Raw genomic sequence first — 23,010 nt, 5'->3', positions numbered from 1 at the left:
TCACATTAATCGTTTATGTTAGCCAGGTGAATATTGAACAAACATGTTAATTTGTATTAAAATAATATTTTCTAATATAAATTACCTAAAGAATTAAAGTAGATACATATTATTTTCCCTATATAGGAGGTACCTACCTAAAAGTAAATACATTTCAAAGTATTTTTTTTAAATTTTTTTGTATTTAAACGGTCTTATGTAGTTAGACAATAAACATTTTAGAAAATAAATTATAAATAGTTGTTTATATGATGCATAAACAAGTATTTCTTAATGAATAAATAAAGATTATAAGTTGTTAAAAACTTAAAAAATATAGTTATATCAATGAAATTTAATATACAATATACATAGTAAAAAAGGTACCTATGCATTTTAAAAATGTTATTTATTTTATTATATTTAATACGAACAAGTTTTTAAAAACTCATTATTAGTCATTTATATAAAAAATAAAAATACCTTATGATGTCGTTTTTATAGAGTATATTTTGATGAATAATTATATGATAAGAGTTAATGTTGGGACTGTTTTAGACACTAATTTTATTTTTTGAATTGGTATCTTCTATAATAAAGCGTTTTTAAAATTAATCTCTTAATATAAAAAGATAAAAAGTATTTTATGTGTTCATATCTAGAAGGAATTCGGAACAACCGGTTAAACAAACTGCAGTATAGGCGCCCGTCTAGAATTACCCAAAACCGTCCGAGGGGTTGTGATGGAAGAGCGGGTTCATGTTTCCCGGGGGTTTATGTGTATGTGTGCTATTACCCTTCATATTAAGAACCTGCAGCTGGAAACCAGCACCGCCACTCGATTTGGCCCGTGCCACTTTGAACCTTTAGAGTCGTGTAATACATAATAAGAAATTTAAAACAGTTTTAACGAGTTCAGCATTTCCAAATAGTTTAACCGTTCACAGCCTTTTATAAATCTGAGAATCTGTTCTAATCTATTAAAATATATTTTATTATTTATTTTATAATTTTTTATGTTCCTATTACTTATTTTATCCTCATTTTCTAATTTTGTAATAACTAGTAATATGAATGTATAAATATAATTGTAAAAATGGTATTTTAATTTTAATTTTAAGTGATACATAAGTAGTTTGCAATTTAAATACCCTTTGTTTAAAAATCTCAAAGACAAATTATTAATTCTATTTTTAACTAGTTTTAAAAAGCTATTATTCTTCTTTAGTTCCAATTCATTGCGCTGAATTTAATATACGCAATACGAATGTCAATTATCATAATTGATAATACGCTATATATATAATAGAGAGTGTGAAACATTATTTAATTGTGTTATCAAATTCAAATCATTCAATAAAATAATTAAGTGGATGCTTACGATTGCCAAAAATATATCATACCTTAGAATAGCTGAAATAAAAATTTTGTTGTATAAAAATGGTTGTTAAAGGTACCTATGTAATAAATAATACACTAGCGATTTGAAGAGTAATATCTAGGTAATTATAATCTGATCCAGTTATAAATTAAACATATTTAAAGTTATAGTAAATAATTTTTGTAACATATCTAAAGGCAAATACTATAAAGTAGTTGAAATACCTAGATTAATATTTTAAGTGTTGTTATAATCTTTTTTACCTATAGTTTTTTAATCATACTGTATAATAATATGCGCAAAGTATTTTAAAAATATTTTATTGATCTAATATTATATAATCATGTATTACAGTCATAAATAATATAATTTACTACATAGCTATTTTGCTTATTTGCAATTATATATTAAGTTTTTTTCATGGTTAAGCGTAATAAAGTACCTAAATCTATTAAGAATATATTATTAACTAACTTTTTACAGTCTCAAGTTTTTAGTGTATATTACTGTAATAAATTTCCATGTAACTGTGAACTGCCCAACTTGTGTTTCAAGACATTATATTATATGAATAATGGTTGTATGTGATATTTCTATCGAATATCGATTATTGATCACATTAACTAGCGCATTCGAATTGCGTCCTAAATGATATTTTGTCTGAGTGGCGTCCGCGATTTTGTCACGACACATCGGAGTTGCGTCCGCGGTTTTCTCGTCACATAGGTACGAGTTGCGTCCACAAGTTTTTCAGTGACTAAGAATAATGTTAAGTGATAAACTCGTAGATGGTATAGATATCTCAATAATTATCGATACCTTATGTGTCCCGGAAATTATAAATACACCCTTACAATTTATTGTTGAAAATTAATTCTGATCATGTTAGCATCAGTCACACTTCGACATTCCATGTTCGACAAATCAATACAAATTTAACACGTCTTAGTTCGTTCAAAAATCGTCATACAAAAATTTACCCATTTTATAAAATAATATACAATTACAGTTTTTAACTACACCATTTCATAAAATTAACATTTCATTTTAGAACAATAAATAATTTAACATATATATAATCATTAATTGCAATACATCATTAAACCACACCAATTATACAAATGGCAGTCTTCAGTCTGTAAAAGCGGGAAAGAAAATATCTATATGGCGTATAGATATGTATATTATTAACCAATTAGTCAATTATTAACCAGGACGCAACTCGTACTATTGTCGCGAAAAAATTGCGGACGCAACTCAGATGTGTTGTGCAAAAACCACGGACGCAACTCGGATATCGCTAAGTATATTTTCGTATTTAGGGACGCAATTCGTATGCAGCCACATTAACATATAAATTCACTCGTTTTTTCACAAGTTATTTGGTTACACTTCATAACCAAATAATGATATAATCTACTACGTACATAAGATACATCTATATATAGTACAATATTATACCTATTGGCTATATTGTAGGTGTATATAATAATAATAATATGATGTTGGGAGTTGATAAATTGCGATTAAATCAATCATATACGAGTATTAAATAGAACACGATATAGTGGCGAAATAATGAAAACCCGTCGTCATACTTTTGATCACGGTGTTTGGCCCATTGTGCGATTTCGTATTGTGGGTGGCGGCGGCGGCTACCCAATTAGACGTGTTCGCACATGCCACGACGCGCGTAAAGGTGTATAATACCGTAATGATTTTGCGATTTTCGGTAGTTGTTTACGAGAAAATAAGGCAAGAAAAAAAAACACCACCCCAAACAGAAGGGCCCGTGCTGAGCGCGCAAACACGGGAACCCGATCGAGTAACATTTGGCAAACTCGCGTCCGTCACAGTAGCTGCAGCATGCAGCCATCGGAAGAGCAGACGGCTCGCGTCCCCCGCCCCCACCGCCGAGGACCCTGCTAAGTACCCTGCGATGGCGCGCGCGTACATATATAGGTAAGAGAGCGAACGTTGTGGGAGGAATTAAATTAAAACTTGTTAAAAGGGAGTTTGCAACAATCTGACGGGCAGATGGTGGTGGCTAAACAGGCCGCCGTCGCCGCGCGCCACCGTAAGCCACGTGTTGCTGTGTGTATACCAATAACAACCCCCGACGATTATTCTACGCGCGCACATAGGTGTTCTCCACACACACACACACACACACACCCACACATCCTCCTTGCAAACATAATATATACCCTCAGCAGACCGTGCATGCAGTGGTGCACATATATATAGGTATGAATTATATATTCATACCTATATATATATTTATTATGCCGTTATACGTATATTGTATACGTTCGTATAATTTTTATATTAGGTATATACTTAAACTAGTTAAACTTGAATGTAAACTTGCATGATGTGTACTTCAACCTGCAGAGTATTGGTTTAACATAATATACAATAATCCCACTCCGTGATACGCGTATATACATATAGGCGTGTTGGATAGGTGCTTGGGTATAGGTAAGCGACTATATATAATATTTTGTATGTTGTAGACAAGCGACTGAAACTGAACACGTATATGCACGGTATTATGCGCGCGTATGTCTATTCGAAAAAATATTATTATTATTATTTGTATAATATATTATGTGGATAATGAATACTATACTCGTATACTTATAATACAAGAGAGCGCGAGCGCGCGCGGGCTCGGTAAATTTCGTCGGTATTGTGTGTACACGTATATATTATGTATATATAATATATAATATGTGGACCCGAAGGGTTGAACCATACCGTTAAGGTACGTGCCACAATAACGGCGGACAGATGTGAGACAAGAGAGATGCCGAGACACCAAATGGCACACGACCGCTGCAACCTGATACCACCAGCACCGGGTGCTTTTGCTTTCGATATATATATCATGTATTTTATATTTTATCCAAAACACCCGTTCTCTTCTCCTCGAAGTGTGTATACGTATATGTTTTTAAAGGTCTAGATCCGTCGCCGGGTATATATAATATAATATATGTATATACCTGTGCGGCTGCGCGGCCGAGCGTCCGTGGTCTGTCCGTCCGTCCGTCCGTCTGCCCACCCCGCACCATATACGCACGCCGTTTGTTTGTATTTATATTATTATGATGTATACATATGATGTTCTATTCAGCCGGGCGTGCGAGGGTGATCGTGTTGCGTCGGCCGCACGCCGTGTCCATTGATCCGTACGCATATTCGTATAATATTATATCATTTCTAAGTATATGAAATATTATATACACATCATAATATTACAATATACCGAATACATGTGCCGTTCGTCTGCGCGAGCAAACAGTCTGTGCGCGTATCGAAAATCGCCGTATATATATATGGATAAAAGTCATGCATATATGTATATAACTGTACAAGTCATATTATATACGTAATGTATACCCACATTATTATATAGGTACCGAGAACAATAACTGCGAGTCTCGGGAGTCGCGGGTCTATATTTTTGAGAAAAAAAAAATGTTGAAAGGTCAACGCGTGTTAATGAGAGGAGAGAAGACGACCTATATTTATTTGTTTTTTGTTCGTTCGGTTTTTTCTCCTTGTATCGTTACTAATTGAATATCGCGATCGCGGCGCTAACGGGGCTGTTGCCGCAGGACAAATGGGGGCAAGCTAAGGTGTCTGGGCCGGTAACAGGATGCTGGGACACGTGTGCCACCGCTCTCCGCGTGCAGCGCGCATATATATTCTTTAAATATAGAAACACCGGCACACGCGGCGGCCTGCAGGGGCAGATGCGACCTCTCTCTCTCTCACACACACACACACACGATTCATAATTATTATATCGTCTTTCGCTCTCGCCGACGTGGCAGATGTGGAGCAGAGCGTTGCACAGGTCCTCGACGCGTGCAGATTCCCGTACGAGGCGCGCGCGCGCTCGCCCCCGACACACGATGACGACGGCGACGGCGACGATGACGACGACGACGACGACGACAACCCCCTTATACATACATATATATATATATATATATATAACCGTGTTTGTTACCTATACACTCTCTGTCTTTCCTCTTCCTGTGCGCGTCGATGGCCATATGGCACATTTGAACTCCTCGCCTCCCGCCCACCCCCACCCCACAATTTACGCACAAGCACACGTCTTATAATATATAGTGTATTATATTATGTATGTAATAGCTTCATTACCAAGAGTCGTGGTAATGAACCGTGGACGAGGTGTAACAGTATATAATAATAAACTGTCTCGAAAGGTCGTCGTGGTTCGAGCCTGCAATTCTGTGCGTTGCACGTATTGCTGCAGTAGGTCGATGGTATACTGTATACGTTGTTCTATTATTGTTAGCGATATATGCTGCAAGTACCTATATGAGTATTTAACATCTCTGAGTAATTTCACAAACATACGCGTGCAACGTGCGTGCCGATGTAGATAATAATGTTCGTAAACCGATTCGTACCTTGGATGCATAATGTATAAATGCAAAAAATAGTTTTATAGTGTATACTTGTATAAACAACGCCGGGTGTACCTCTGGAAGTGGTAGTAAATGATTATATATTATATATAGTAATGACGAAGTGTTTATATATATATATATATGTATATATAGGGTAATACTGTAATAGATATCCATCGAATGAAATGTAAAAAATAAAAACAAATTTGTAACGCCTTCGCGCGCGTTTCTAGTCTTTCCCAAAGCTAGTTTGTTATCTCGCGGAAAAGGGTGTCTTTTCTCTCATCCGGGCAATAGAATTAGTTTGTGACGCTCGCAATAAATTACGGTGCGAAAAAGAACGGACTTAGTAATAGGGGAGCGCGTACCGGGAGCAAAAAATGAAGTTTCTTTACCCACGGGACGTATATAAATTGAACAATTTATTTCTGGAAACATACGCGCGTATATATCTCTGCGCGCATGCAAGGGACGGAAAACGGGGTTAAACGCCTCGTTATATATATATATATATAATATGTGTGTATACGGTACATACCCCTGAGGTGGAAACCGGTTCAATGGAACAAACACCGCGCTTTACGCTGCACACCACCAACATGGTTATATATATTTACACGCGCGCGTATAATATTGCTTAGAGATATATGTGTGTTTTCTCTCTCGCGCGTTCATGTGCCTACTGCGTTATATATTATCTGCATTGCGTTTTACGATGCATGTCGAGACCGTATATATCAAAAGAAAGTGAAATAAAATGAATTACGTTACAGGATAATTTGACGTACATATAAGGACGTTTGCCTGATATTAATATATATATATTATACACGTACATAATATCATGTTTTTAATATATTGGGGCTCTGTATATGGTTGGGATCGCGTGCCAAATACATTGTTTTATAAACGCGTCTTCATGTGTTTTGTGTATATATATATTATATATCATCGATAAAAGGGCATAATAAGGAAATCGCTGTTTTCCCAAAGAGTCATTGGTTCGTGTACGGTTGTTTTCCAGACGTCTGAATGACTTTTAATGTTCTCCAGTCATGACTCATGACTATATGCCATTGGCAGCAAAACGGGACGCCATAAAAATTGAATCACATTTTATTTGTTTACTAATGGTTTCAAAAAATATTCATATTATCGTATATATTATATATACATATTACATGTATATTATATGTATACTATGTACAGTATAATATAATGTTAATGCCTCGGAAAACAGATATCTTTCTTTCCCGGTAAACATTTATCGAGTCTTGTAGTGTAAATGCTTCAAATATGCATTTCATACAATCATACTATATATACCTAGTAATAAAATCTTTTTTTCCTTAAATTTTAAATCTATTTATACTATAACCATAAAGAAAAGATTTTTTTTTATTAATTTAATGAAAGCCTGATATATATTCAAAGTTACAGACTGATAAATATATATATTATGTGTAGTTCATAGTTGGAAGAAATTCATATAGAAGACTAGGACATGTTCATGGCATAATAAATATCTAATAATTATCGAGTATGAGTGGCGATGGCATCCCTAAACCAAGTTTGGTCCAGACTCCAGAGGGATGATAAACTCATTATAATACACATAAATTATTTATATTTAAAATATATTCTAGAGGGGAGGGACAATACATGTGTTCAGTCATAACGATATCAGTTTCGTTTCCGTCGCCGTAAAGACGCAAGACACGAATCTAAACCAAATAAAAAGGCAATTTTATAGGAACCTACTGAACGTACGCATAAATGCGTTCGTCGGCGGAAAAAGAAATTGCCATACTGAGATTTTACAAACCTATAAACAAATACCATGTTACCATGGTTTATGCCACTATACCTGTATAAAATAAATACAACGTAAAACAGTTTCTATATTAAATCATAAATTATCCCACGTGCAATAATATAATATTTATAATATGAGTTTAATTTTTGAAGTATTGATCGATATAAATGTATACATTATAATAGTTTTATGTAATTATTAACTTTAATAAGTCTCAGTATATAAATAAGCTAGCAATCACCATAAAAATATTTAAAAACATTGATACTGTCTTATATAGTTAATATGTATACCCAAATTTGAATTAATTTAAGTAATCATTAAATAAAAATTTGATAAATAATTATTTGGTATGACTAATATTATACATACATTATTTTTTAAATTTTTGTTTAAGAGTAAATCTAGCAATTTTATTGTTATAGAATTAAACATAAAAGTTTTAGCTGAAATATTGTCATTTTTCATATAAGTGAAATGTTATTTTCCCTTGTTCATCACCTCTCCTTTCTCTCTCTCTTTGTGTACGTTTCAGACTCGATATAATATATATTAATTCCATTTAAATATTTCGCTATTTCAGAATGGTAAGTTCTCAAGTTATATAATAGGTATTTTTTTCAAAACCAAACCGATATGCGAAGATAATGCATTCTAGACATTTAGACGCAATAATCTTGAATAAAATCTAATATACAGATGCTGTAGTATTTTTATATATTTTGAATGTTATCATAGCTAATGTGTTTTCACAATATATATTATATAAGCCTCTACAAGCACATTACATCTCTATGCATTTTCATCATACACTACAGTCTACAAGGTTTATACATACATGCTGTATCATTTACGCGATGCGTGTTTTACTTAATATCTAGTTAAGAACCATTATAGTATCGTGTATCAAAGCAGAGCATGCATAGAATCAATAATATTGCCTATTCAATGCGCCTTACAGTATGAAAGCAAGTTTAATGGCGCCTAACCGTTATATTCTATACATTTATTATACTTTATTTTGAAACTTTTACTCAAAAGTGGATATTTTATATCCCGTTATTGTTTTTAGGATTTTAAGCGTTTGTAATTATCTTTTACATCTGGTTTATTGGGTGAACAGCGTTGTAAACATATATGTGGCCAACACAGTATTAACTTCTCCGTAGCGGTTCCTCTTCAGTTATAATGTCAACTTACTAGTATACGGATTAACTGATAAACTGACAATATTAAATAGTTATCTGGTCATTTGTTAACATTAAACTTTCGTATCCAAACAATATACAGAGCGACTTTGTATGCATGCTCATCCTATTGTACGTATGCTTAAATCATGCATAAATTCTAATTTCAGAATTTTTATTTAAGATTGAATACCATATTTTTGAATCCTTGAGATTTTTTCGTGTCACTTTAGGATGATTCTGTGGCAATACAAACTTCCGTTTTTCCAAAACGAATCACCCTTTTTCACTTTTAATTATTAAGCATATATATATTTTTTTTTTTTTGGAGAAATTTGATGTACTTAAATCAAAATTCAAACGAATATTCGAGTTATATAACTTTTGTAGGTTCTAAGGATAATAAAATATTATTTTATGGTAATTGGTTAGTAGATAGAGAACTTAAACGATTTGAAAAAGTTAGTAATTATATATTATATACTATTGATTTATTAATGTAAATAATTTGTAAAAATGATTAAATTATAGTAAATTCTACATTTAAATTTACGTAATATAGTTTTAATTTGTTTAAACCCAATTTTAAGGGTTATTATTCTCAGTATAAGCATTTTGGTAACTCAAAAACTACTCATTTAATTAGGTACATCAATACATTATCAAGAAAATCATCCACTAAATAATTCGAAGTAAAAAATGAGGTTCTCATTTGAAAAAATAAAAGTTCGTATCACCATACAGGACACTTTCTTAGGTAGTACAAAAAATAGCTGACATCGAAAAATATAGTCTTTAGATCTACTTAAAAAATTCTAAAAATTAGAATTTAAATAAATGTGCTATTAAAGAGAAAACCGACGCTCCTAGTACATAATGCCACAACGCGTTAATAGTGAAGTGTTTGTCGAATTGCAGAGATATTTCAATGATATCGTTATAATATTTATAAAATATAAATAACTATATAATTATTATTTCATATCACTTTATCCTCTTTATCCTTCATAGCATATTATCAATTTTCAATATAATATATCACGGGATAAGTACGGTTTGCGCTTTCCTCCCCCACATAGCTTCACTTTTGGTTCCGTCCCGCAAAGCTCCGGTCCGAAATCGTCTACTTACTACAAATGTGTATGGAAGCCGGCGTGGTGTATTGTTAAAAGCCAGCTAAAGCAATAAAATCGTATACATTTTCAGAGGCTATTTCTTTTTTCTATTCTTTTTTTCCGTCCTGCAGCCTCTCCCCCTCGCGCGATCGTCTCGTCCGCTAAAGTTTTCCCCGTATTATACATAAATGCAAGTCTACAGTCGTTCGGATGGCGCCAATGTCTCCCGAATCGTGAGCCGTTTTCCGTTGGGTAAGGTTAGTCCTGTAGGCGAGTTCTCATAAAATATCGCATAACACAGCCCATAAACAATTCAGAGTTTCGTATCGCAGACGAATTTGGAACGGTATCAATAATATAGCGACGCGCGCGCCGAGTCTAGACGGGCACACGAATAAAATGTCTAAAAATTGTGGCGACGAGTATTTATATAAAATGTACCTATATGTATAATATGTGTGTGTGTGTGTGTGTGTGTACACATTGAGGACCTTTTCGTACATATCTAACCTATTATAATACGTTTTAAAATAATCTCATGCATATAATTGATAATATAGATCGAAATTATTGTTTCATTCTTACGCACGCTTATTAGTTTATGAACTATGCGTATTAAAATGTGCGACCGAATCGAATGTTTCGATCGCGCATTATTGTGCGTGTACTCTGTACACTTACACAACGGAATCGACCCTTTTTACGTGACTTATATTATACCTTCTGCAGGCGCTTTAATCGAAAGCAGCCATAGCAAATAATAATGGTAAAACGGTCGCCGTTTGTGTATAGATGAGCCACCACAGGCCATTCAGCTCTATACACATAATATATTATATCGAGCCGACATATTAAAGGTAATGATTGAACCTCCATATAACGCCGCCTATAATCTTGTTTAAATATATATAATAATAATATATTATGTTCTATATGTATAGTGCACCGCCGACTTGTCAGCTTTAGTTGAATTAAATCATTGATATATCACTATATAGTATTAACGTTGTTGACATCTATACTTATTCAATAACCAATGCTTATCGAGTACTCGATAAAGTCGCTCTGAGACCTACACAAGTGGCGCATAAACTTCTTCCTCTCTCCGGAAATTATCAATTTAACAATGTCTATATGACACAATAGTATATTATTATTATGAATGTCGCAATTCAGACACGTGGATTCTATGCGCTGTTAACGTGGGAGCTCGTAAAAATAAATTACATTTATACAGTTATTAATTGCCATACTTGTACGTATGTATATATATTATATTTGTCATTGCAATCATTGTACTGCAGTGTTACTCATACACTAGATGATCGTATATATTATACATGTTTTGCTATTTGATGACGTTGTATATACACCTCGTTGACACCAAATGTGACACCCAATAATTTCAGATTTATATATGTTATTTAGCAATTATAATTGTTAGCGCGATGGTGAAATTTTTAAAACGAAAAATTCATCAATTTCGTTTAACCACATATACGTAATATAATTGTCTTATCTGTCTACACTATATAGTTGTTTCGATCGTGTTATTAATGTCGTTGCACGGATTGTTTTTCTCTATTTAAATGTATACCTAGGTTCGTTATAGTTTCAACAGAATGTGTTCTAGAATAATGTTATGGAATACGAAAAGTCATAATAAATATTAATTTTTTCTGTTGTACTGATTAATATGTTATACATATTATAGTTGAAAGTACAATATATTATACATTATATTATATATTTAATTGTATGCACGTGTCACGAGTGTAATTATTATTTTAAAAAGCAATTTATTACACCGTATATAACATTAATGGGAACTATAAAGTAAACTGTAAATATTATTGTTAGGTGTTTAATAATTATATATTAATCTCGAGTATATATATTATGATAAAACGATTGGATTTGATAAAACATCATACACACGTACGATCGTGCTTCCATGAGTCAGTATAATATTAATTTGCTTTGCTTTAACCACGAGTTCGCTCATACATGAAATTTCGTTATGTTTCAATAATCACACATGGTGCCTTATTATAAACGAGTACCATAATATTATACGAGACTGCAGGCACAATAATCGATGGAACTACTCACTAGAGTGAACACTGGTATTTAATAATATTACCGCGCGATCGAAATTTGTATAATAGTCCAATTTCATTCGATGCGTGTCCAGACGATAGAAATAAAAGCAGATGCTGTGTTCGGATCATTAGATCGTGGACACGAAACGGTATTATTGACATGGGGCTTGAGCACAAAAAAAAAAAAAAAATATTAACAATAATGCTAAGAAGTATTTCCACTTCTTATTATTGTCAATATAATAAGTATACAACAGTAGGATTTTTTTAATTTGACCATACATATATTGTACGTTAGCGCAAAATGCTTCTTATATTATGTATACTATATTGACAATAGAAATAATATATTTGGATTATTTTTCAAGTGTCATATAAATACCTCCGTGGGTAATTTTTGTGGCCTAACAGAGAAAATGATGACATTTCATTGTGAAATAAGCTACCTTTTTTTTTTTAACCTTTTTATGTGGTATTATAACAACATTTGTACACTATAATATATTATATAATATGCTGTTATTGTTGTTGACTTCTTTTTAAAATTCAATCGTATATTCCGGACGAATGGCAAAGTAATAGGATTATTTACTTTCAATTGCATCACTGTATACTGTGTGTCTGCAGTATATTCAGTATTTAATTTTCTTTTTATATATGATGCTGCAGAAGTCCTCGAATCGTTATAATATAGACTGATAAATATTATTACATAAGGTATTATTTGCAAACAGTCTCATCGCTAGTATAGATATATATAGGTATATATCGCATGTCATTAGGGGATGAATGTGGTGGTCAAGCTGTGAAGGAAGTTTTTTTAACAAAACCCACAAACTATAGTCGAGATCTTGGGTCGCATATTTGTTCATTTTTTTTATTCTTTTTCTATTGAATCATATAAATCGTGTGTGGTGGGAAGTCAATATGCGCAGGACATTTGAGGAAATTCTTAAAAAAGAGATATCAGTTCAGTTACCGATTAACAACAGTTACGAATGTTTCTTTCTTATAATTCGTAATATTTCTCTTGATTCTCAGACTGATGTTTGTGAATATTCTAAGTATAATGTGCGATATTGAAGTGTCTGCGATTGAAATGTACATTCATTTTAAACACATTGATACCGACCAAAGAGGTAATTTTATTCATTTTATTAGTTGTCAAAATTAAAATACTTCATTTTAAAACCAACATTTTTGAAAAAAATTTAATACTTTTATAAAAAAAAAATCGTTTATTTTATATAATTTGTTTGCGTATATAGCAGAAATAATCGTTTAAATATTTTTAAAATATTATTCATTAGTGTAACTTGTAAGAGCTTACAGTTAAAATAGAAATAATTTTAATATTTAACACATAATAGTCAATAATGTGTGTACTTTCCCATAATTGTGTAAGATAATTTTTCAACAATTTAAAATAATTACCATTTCAAAACGTTTATTTAATTAATATTTATCAACTGTAAACAGCTAGTAAACCGCTTTAATCAATTAATCTATTCATATATGATATAAGAGGCACCGTGTCAGATAAAAAATCCTAGACGGGCACCCATCTTAGTATGTAGTAATATATCGTTTATCGCGGATTATCTCGTCATTACTGGTCTAAACAAGTTAATCGTTCACCGCGGCGGTGCTTGGCCGTCGGCGAGCGATTGTAATCGAATTCCGTATTTAATTTTTACACGTTTTCTTTAGTGCCGTTTCGTGTTTTTTTTCCTGTACGTATAATAAATTAATTCAAATGTAATGTATAAAACTATTTTAATTTTATCGTACATGTAATGACAACGGTTATTAATTATGTTTTAGTAGAACTCAATACGACTAATCGTCGGTCATTGGGCGCGCGCTTGCATCTGTATACATACGAAACAAAATGATTTGTTATCATAATATTATACTTTTAAAACGTTGTTCTTATACATTATACTCGCTCAAGTATACACTGGACTGGGACATTAATCAGTTAAAAAGTTAGGTCAATTTTAATCGAGTTTTTCCCAATGACTAATGAGTTACATTTTGTATTAACTTTCAACTTAACGAGTTACTTTTGTTCTAAATTATAGCTACTCATGTTTAGTGTATTAGTTTTTTATTCACTTTAAGTAAAATATAATTATGTATAATATTGTGTGCAAGCTCCAAAAGTATGATATTATTATATCATTCAAACTAAACGCTCTACAAAATATAATTATTGAAGAACTGTATAACTGCGAATAAAGTTATTTTTTCTTTCAATTTTTTAGACTTAAAAAGACAATTAATTAAGAATCAAAACTACTGACTTACACTATATATTTTCGGTAATACAATACCCAATGGCCAATATAATGTACACTGTATTGTATCGTATAATAATACGCTATAATTATAACCATCAAAATAAATAAAACTTAGGGTTACGATATTAATAAAACATATTATATGGCGCTCTGACATAATTTCACACGCCGCTCGTTGTGTTCGAGAGTAAACAGTCCCGGGGCTGTGTACTGAATTATATAGTATAGTAGGTATACCATACAAATCTGATTACAATATTTATGTCATGTTAAATATTTGAATAATAATAATAATTTACCGGTGATTCGCACATTCCCGAAGGGTTGATTTATGTGCTTGCGTATAGTAATAATAGTATAATAATAATAAAAATAATATCATAACCACCGGCGCGGCGGCGTGCGGGTAGTAAAAACGAGGCACGGCACGGCGGCGCGTATCCGGTTCGGGCACGGTCGTCGACGGTCGTGAGCCGGTTGGCCCGGCGGCGGCGGCACCGTCCCTCCCGTATACGCGACTACACACACACGCACGTACGTCAGTCGTAGGTTCGTTGCTCGATCGGCCGTTCGTTGTCGCTCTATGTCCGCGTAATCTTATCTGGTTCAGGTGCCGAGTACGATATTATTATAATTATATTTATTTACACCTATTAATTTGTTAAAAAATTATTATCACACACACCCACGTGCGCCGGTAACACTTACTATGTGTGGTATGATAATCATATTAAAAACATGACGTGCATCGTAATCGGGTTTATTTGGGTTCTGTCGTTATCACCTCACTCCCTAGTGAAAACCCCAATTCGGTAAGTTCGTGGTGCGAGCGAAACGAGTTATTCTTGAAAACGTACGTTTTTGCGGAAGACGTGTGCCGGTCTCCGCCCGTGATTCAGTGTCTTTTTTTTTTAATGAATTGTAAAACCTAAAAATTTTCTTTTATTCGTGTTTTTTTAAAACCATTTTTCAACTTACTTTTTGTTTTAATCTACAGTGAGTAAATTATATTGCCTTTATGTTTAATTTTTTTTTTTAACTTTGTGAAATCATACCCTTCTCTGTGAGCAGTGCGTTTAAAAAAAAACTCTGTGTCGATTTTACTCCATCAGAATCGCAGTATTTATATACTTTCGTATTCTCATATCATATATCTATATAATATTATAAGTTATAACATACCTAGTGTTTCCGTTTTCTAAAACACAATCAGTGGCGTATGCACAGTGATGTAGTGCGTAAGGTTCGCGTGTTTGTCGTTAACGATGTAATTACGTCTGAAGCGATGTTAGAACACGTTATTAATATCACGGGACTAGATTCCTGAACGTCGAAAAGGACGCTGAGAAACTTAAGTCAGAACCCAGACGACAAGATTTCGAAAATCGATGATGGTAGAGCGAATCGATAACGAAACGGATTGTAATATGCCACAAGGCTCCTGTTGGTCTACGGTGTATTCTGGCTTTTATTTATTTCTCGCCAGGCATTCAGGTAATCACATAATATAATACATTATTTTGATAAACACGCCATCGCTAATTTAATTAATTATGAATAGAGTGGGAGATTAGGTATAGTGTACTATGTTGTATGCATGTGACCCAATGTGTGCATTTTCATTTACTGTTCGATGTACCTATACGTACCGTTGTTGTTTATTCATAATATGCATTTTTTATTTAAATTATTATTATTCTTAATTTCGTTGAGTTGTCTTTATTTCCATTCACTGTTATAATAAGTGTCTTAAGTACCTTAATCGACAATAGTTATTGAACATGCATGATAACCGATAACGTATTTATTTTTATAAACCGCAATTTTATCAATATTTCTCGTCTCGACGAAATCTAAAGTATTTTTACCGAAATCGTATATTGCGTTAGATTGGGATAATATTTTCTTCATTGAAATATTTAATACGAAGCAATATCAGTAAAATACCAGCAGCCTGCGGTTGGTTAATATCTACAATATACATAGGTATATAATATGTATGGTATGTATAAACCCATACACATTATACATATAATATTGCACACATATAATAAAGTAATGGGGTGATGCTGTGTCAAGGGGAAAAACAATGATGTCAACCGATAATAATAAACGAACCGCCGAAATCAAATAACGACTTTAATGTGAACGGGGCTAATTTGACCGGAATTTGCTTTACTAGAAGGGTTGTTTTTTTCATTTTTGGAGGGCCTAAAACAATAGTCATTTGTATAAAAAATATTCTGGTGTTTTAAATTTCTTGTTGGCGTACACATACGTGATTCACTGGCTGGTTTCCGCATTGCTAGACATTTAATTATTCCCGCGGAGAAAGTATTTTTTGCGTCCCCGTAATTATTAGATCTATTGATATCTAACTTAATTATGAATATAAGAAGTCGTTACACTCGAAATATATGGGCCGCGTCTGTATAACTGAATAGTGTTATAAAATTGTACGATATATTATATTATGTAGTTACACATACATTTTCACGTACCAAGGTTATTATTAAATTGTAAAAGATAAGTAAGTTACATGCTGATTGCTTATATGTTTAAGAATAATCCGTAGGTATACATTTTATGCGTCATGTTATTCATAATAATATTATGTCGCAAAGTCTTATGTGTCCATTGTCCAGTGTATACTAACCTATAATTTACAGTATTAAACACGAAGTACCTATGTATAAATAACTGTTACGGTATAAGAAATTCCTGGAATTTTGTATATTTTTTTTTAGTTTTAGAAAGTTTACAATTTAATACATATCATAACAACTGAGCATCGTAATTAATTTTGTAATAAACGCTTGGTTTAATCTCTTCAAAATATTCAATAAACGTAAAGATATTGTGTTCCCATTGTAATATACTTCTACAGTAGTATGAATGGAAATCATGTTTTTATCGGATGAAATGATTCAATACGAAGGGAACGACAATAAACAATGCCAATATTTTATGCGAAGCATACACGCGGGATATTACAAAGAATAACGAGAGTTGCGAATAAAACGATTATCGTCATGATTTCAAAACTAATTTTGGTGTCTTAAATTATTTATTTTTTTTTTTGAAGGTATTATTTGTTAAATATTGCGGATATTAATATGAATAAATATTATTAGTATAACGACAATTAGTAAAATATGTCAGGTATCTCGTCATGTATGATTCATCGAGATAAGATTCATAATATAGTTATTACTTATTATTGTACTTAGATTTTATGTGAGGCATCCGGTATACACGGAATGTTTTGACAATGAGAGCTTTAATCAACAGCTGATCACGTATTCTTGCAATTTCCGATTAAGAACTCTCGATTTGGAATGCATTTTCGGCAATAGGTTTTGTGCTGTTAAAACTGTTCCTCTCGTTTTTATAAATGTTAATTTCAAAATGTTCAAATAAGTGTATGAATTAACAATCGAATCGGATGTGCATGGAGGATGTGTGAGTGTGCGACAATCAGAGAAAATATTGGCGCAATGTGTTGTTTTATTGAGTTTTTGTGTCTTAATAACTTGTTGATCGGTAAAGTTTATTATGAAGAGAGAGCAATATTTTCGAAAAGAAAAAAATGGCAACGTTAAACAGCTTTACAATGGACACGGCGATTAAATAGAGAATTCTGTTAAAGGAAGACTTCTCGGCGGAACGGGTTCAAGGTCAACGGACCTCCAACGCAGCAAATCAATGGTGCAACCGAGAGAGTTATTAGTTCTTTTTTATGACATGTTTCCACTGTGTGTATATTATATTATAAGTATATGATGTGTGCTAAACGAATGTAAACATTAAAATTTCCAAATTAAATAATTGCACGATTTTTAAACGTATGAAAAAGATTATTGAACTCGACTAGTTTTTGGTTAAAAAACGGTCCTTTTTGTTTCATCATTGTCGCCAGATTGTGTGAATATATAATACGACTTCTGCATTCGTTCTGTCTCTCTCGCAGTTTCTGTGTTTTAAACCAAACTATTGAGTCAACCGGTGCGGGTTGCGGGGGAAGAACTGTCGCTGCTGCGCCACTGGCAGATCCATCGGTGGTAACGTCACGGATGGCGAACCAAAAATAAATAAATATAAAAAATTATGTTTATATATATATAAAGAGAATTCGTAAATACATCTGTATTATTATTAAAAAAATATAAAAAGTACAACTACAACAAAACACCGGGCAAAAGATGAACTCGGCGCACCATTACTATATTACTGAAATTGTCAACCGGACCGTATCGTCACGACTGTCTTCGTCTGTGGAACGAACAATATGCGACTATATTCACTTGTACACATATACAAATGTATTAAAGTGGTGTGCAGACTCTGGGGGATAGGTCCGAAATGACCCACCAAATAATCATTTGCAGTGTTTCTATCCGTGTACTGCCGTGGCGTTGTGTATTCATTATATTTATTATCTGTACCTACCTATTATTATTATTATTATTATTATATCGTAGCTCGTCGTCTTCGTAGTGCTTGGGTGGTAGCTGCCACGGTGGTGGTGGGGGTTCGTTGCACCTTTGGCCAGGGTCAATTAACCTTCCTTTCCTCAGGTATTTAATTTCCCACGCAAGACAGCTGTCGTCCGTCACCATTTTTCATCTTCGATATTGTGTGTGTGGTTGTATGTGTGTGTATACATCTATATTTGTATGTGTGTATGAGTGTACCTGTATACCTATGTACATGTGCGTATTATAACCATGTTATTTTTCTACATAACGAATCCGTACAAAACAACCGACTAACAGCCGCTGTGGGGGTAAAAAAAAAACAAAAGGAAGTTGACTTGGGGTTTTATTTACCACTATATACCCGACGTGGCGACGTATGCAGCTCACCTTCTTCTTCTTTAGCTACTCGGGCTCAGAGACACCAGTATTGACAGATTTTCTCTAAAAATCCAATAGTGCGGTTGGCGCATACTATGCACTAGGTATTTGGTCATGAAAAAAGTCAAATATGATCTCGAAGGAAATATTATCAAAAATTATAACGGTGTTGTGTGAACAGCGAGCAACCGCGAATTGAACGCGGCACACGCCGTCTCGGTGAGAGGAGAGAGAAATCGAATTTTATATTATAATATAATAATAACATGTATACTATATACATATACCTATTCCATATGTATTCTAATATAAATATACTTCGCGAAGACACATAATAATAATATACGCGTTGGCACACGATCGGTGGCTGCGCGCGCTGTAGACTTGTTATGACCCGATTGTAATCACGTGCTCGTCCGTCTGCCGGTGGTACGCTTATATTGTAGTGGTGGACACATTATATTACACACTAACACACACGCACATGATATGTTACACTCTCAGCGCACTGCGAACGCGATAATATAATTTAATATCGGGAAGGCAAACCGGAACGCTCGCAAATTTCATGCCGGATTCCATGCCGAGCTCATAACCCATATTACAATAAACGACGACGGCGACGCATGTTGTCGTCGTCGTCGTCGTGTTACCGACCCAGAAAATCCATGGAAATCACGCGAGTGTGTGTCCGGTTAATATATCCGAGTTTTCGCGTTCGTTCGCCGTTGCCGCTGCTGCACAGGACGTGTAGGCAGAAAGAAAACAACATAATAATATTATAATAGTAAACGAAAATTAACTCGCCCCTCTCCCCTCTTTTTTATCGTCGTATGGCCGGCCAACCCGAGAGACAAGAAAAATGCGTATCGATGACGTTTTCAGCGGTGGTGTTTATTATAAATTATAATTTAATATCACTATACTTATGAACTGTGATAATCATTTACGAGCGTGACGTTTCCGATAAAAATCCTATGTTTAATAATATTATATTATACATGCTTTCACTGAAAATGAGCATAAAAAGGAAGTGTGGTGTAATCCAAAGCAGTAGTGGCGGTGGGCACCTCAATTATCTTCACTCGGTTAATTCGACGTACCTTTTAAAAACATCGCCGGCGGCCACCGTGCATCATAATATAATATATTACATTAAAATCTCTACGCGCGCGCTCATTATTTATATACACAATCTTATTTTAATATTATGTATAGTTAGGTGTCCATCGCCGTCGTCCCCCATTAAAAAGTTTACCCTCTGTTTTTTATACATATATTATTATACGTACGCTACTACGAGGTACTATTCTTAACACTATATAAAAGGAAACTAATAGCATTTTCCATGATAATATGATGCTACGGTGTAAATCTTATTTACACCAGTGCAGAGAAAGACGACATCGTGACTTTTGACGGCGATGCGAATGATACGATATATACTACGATATATAGTATCTGCAACTTTTGTGGGTTGTGATGTCAGTATTCAATAAATGAAACGGTTAGAAAACGCTATAATATATTTCATCGCAGGTGTAATACGATATGATTTGTGTCGTCATAACGTAAATGCTGAGTGTAAAATGACTAATGAATCAATGTGTTTGTTTTTTCACTCACAGGTCGAAGACGCACAGCAGAATCCAAAGAAGTAGTGAGGCGGCAAGGCGGCGGCGGCGGCGGGTCGTCACAAAGCCTGCACCGCGCCGCCACATTCACCATGTTCAATTTCCTCCTGCTAGTCTCCGTATGCCTTTCGTCAACCACACGTGAGTACCATCAACTGTCTTAATTCGCCGTCTATTATAAAAAAAATATAATATCAACTTGTTAGTCCCGCTCGCGTCAGACTCGTATTATATACCTAGTCATATCGTATATTATTAATTGTTCGTGTATTATATTATATAGGGTATTATATTATCCATTCACCACTATTATATTATCGTTATTCCGCGTGGTCTGGTCGAACGAACTTTTTTCGCTGCATCCATCATAATGCATATATATATATATATATATATATATATATAATAATGACATCGCGAACGCAGTGTGCATCATCTGTATGTAATATTCGCGTAGTCGTGACGAAAGACGTCATCGAGAGTCGTGCCGGTGGCGAAAGCGATAGGTCACGCGACGTGTAGTTGCGGTAGTGCGAACGGACCATCATCGGCGGCGGCGCTGCAGGAGAGGAGAAGAAATTGGAAACGGCGTCGCGACGGCAATGTGGGCTAAAGTTGGCGGCCGCGTGGGTTAGACGCGACGGCGTTCACGGCGGCTGTATAGAAGGCTAGGCACTAGACGTCGCGGTATGTTGACACGCTGCCAGAGTGCCGGCGTCTGGGCATGTTTCCGGTCGGCGACAACGGAATGGAGTCCGCGCGACTGCCGTTGCCGCCGTCAATATTGAAAAGAGACCCTGAAAGACTTGCGATCTCTGCCTCGAATGAATCATAAGATTATTTTTTTCACTCTCTTTATATATATAAGCGTAACTGTTGGGGGAAGAATCGTTTGATAAGCCCACTTATAATTGCGTGTATACTCCTACTTACATAATAGCAGCGTCGACGTTATTTTTGTTATGGGTACAATTTAAAAAAAAAAATTATAATACGTTTAACCCTTTTACAACTTAATGCTTTTCACTCTGTAATATGTCGTCCCTGCTACATAAATTTTATTTTTTTATTTTTTTATTAACAAGTACAAAGTATAACCCACAAAATTCATAAAAATCTACAAAAAATATCAAATTGGTTATTTTATAAGTATCATAAAAAAAAGTATTTATTATATTATATAGTGTTTGATTGAAAGTATAACCGTGTTTATAGGGTGACTGTTCCACGACCTTAATTATGCTATCCAAATATGTATGTCAGATCTTTAGCCTATACCACCTAACTTAAAGACCTAGTTACGCCTACGCATTACGACACCGCCTATAACGTGTATAAATGAGAACGCTTTTCTTGATTTTTTCTTTTTTTGTTTTAATCAAAATTACGACGTCAATAATATTTTAAAGTAGGTATACGTTTTATTCTCGTTTTGTTTTATAACGGGTAACAACAACGGCGACGACGACGACCGCAGCACCCCTCGACGCCGGGCATAGGTACCTATATATTAATCGAAATCGGATTATTAATTGCCCATCTCAGAGGTGACACACGGTCGTCCTATTATATATTACATATAAAGTGTACAATATAATATATATATATATCTTCATCGGTGGTGTAGGTGGTCTCGACGGCGGCGGCGCTAATAAAGATTCGTCGGGTATACGCAGTGCGTGTGTGTGCATGCTTCCAGTTGTATATACACACGCACACACTGACATTATAACAATATAATAAGATTATCTAAACGCGCGCGTATGGCGTCATTAGCGGTCTGGACGAGATACCGATCTGTGCTGGCCGGCCCGGGCTACAAAATCCTCCAGCAGTTATCGTCGTACATTATTATAATAATATATACATAATATTATATATTATATAATATCGTATCGTTTATATATATGCTGCAATATATTATACAATGTATTGGTATATAGTAATCGGCGGGATGGTTTTATATTATTTTTACTGCTCTCTCTCTCTCTCGCTCGTCTTTCTTTTTCCGATAAATCCCTGACGCTCGGAGTATGATTATCTCTCGGCCCTTGTCCGCCTCCTTCGTCCTCTATGTGATGGTCACAAAGTCGACGAGACCAAACGCGTTTGGATAAATCGATCGTACGCGTGTTTTGATTGATTTGCTTCTGTGCGTGTGGTAAACACGTATATACATACAATAT

General features: G+C 34.1%; 1 protein-coding gene across 3 annotated transcripts in view; it reads left to right on the top strand.

The window, feature by feature from the left end:
* The window catches only part of LOC107166417 (uncharacterized), a 71,929-nt gene that overhangs the window by 10,716 nt on the left and 38,203 nt on the right, over positions 1-23,010 (top strand). The window contains exons 1-2 of one of the 3 annotated variants that reach the window (XM_089229868.1): positions 13,060-13,170; positions 20,819-20,965. In XM_089229868.1, the coding sequence (XP_089085994.1) occupies positions 13,077-13,170; positions 20,819-20,965 (241 nt within the window). In that variant the 5' untranslated portion in view covers positions 13,060-13,076. Of the gene's footprint in view, positions 1-13,059; positions 13,171-14,864; positions 15,829-20,818; positions 20,966-23,010 lie in introns of those variants that run through there. The other 2 variants (XM_015515074.2, XM_089229867.1) reach the window with 2 other exon arrangements.

Source organism: Diuraphis noxia, unplaced genomic scaffold (genome assembly GCF_037042655.1).
Source record: "Diuraphis noxia isolate RWA-SAM2 unplaced genomic scaffold, SU_Dnox_SAM2 contig0005, whole genome shotgun sequence".
In the NCBI taxonomy this organism is placed as follows: domain Eukaryota; kingdom Metazoa; phylum Arthropoda; class Insecta; order Hemiptera; family Aphididae; genus Diuraphis; species Diuraphis noxia.
This window is presented reverse-complemented; position numbering and strand designations above follow the sequence as displayed.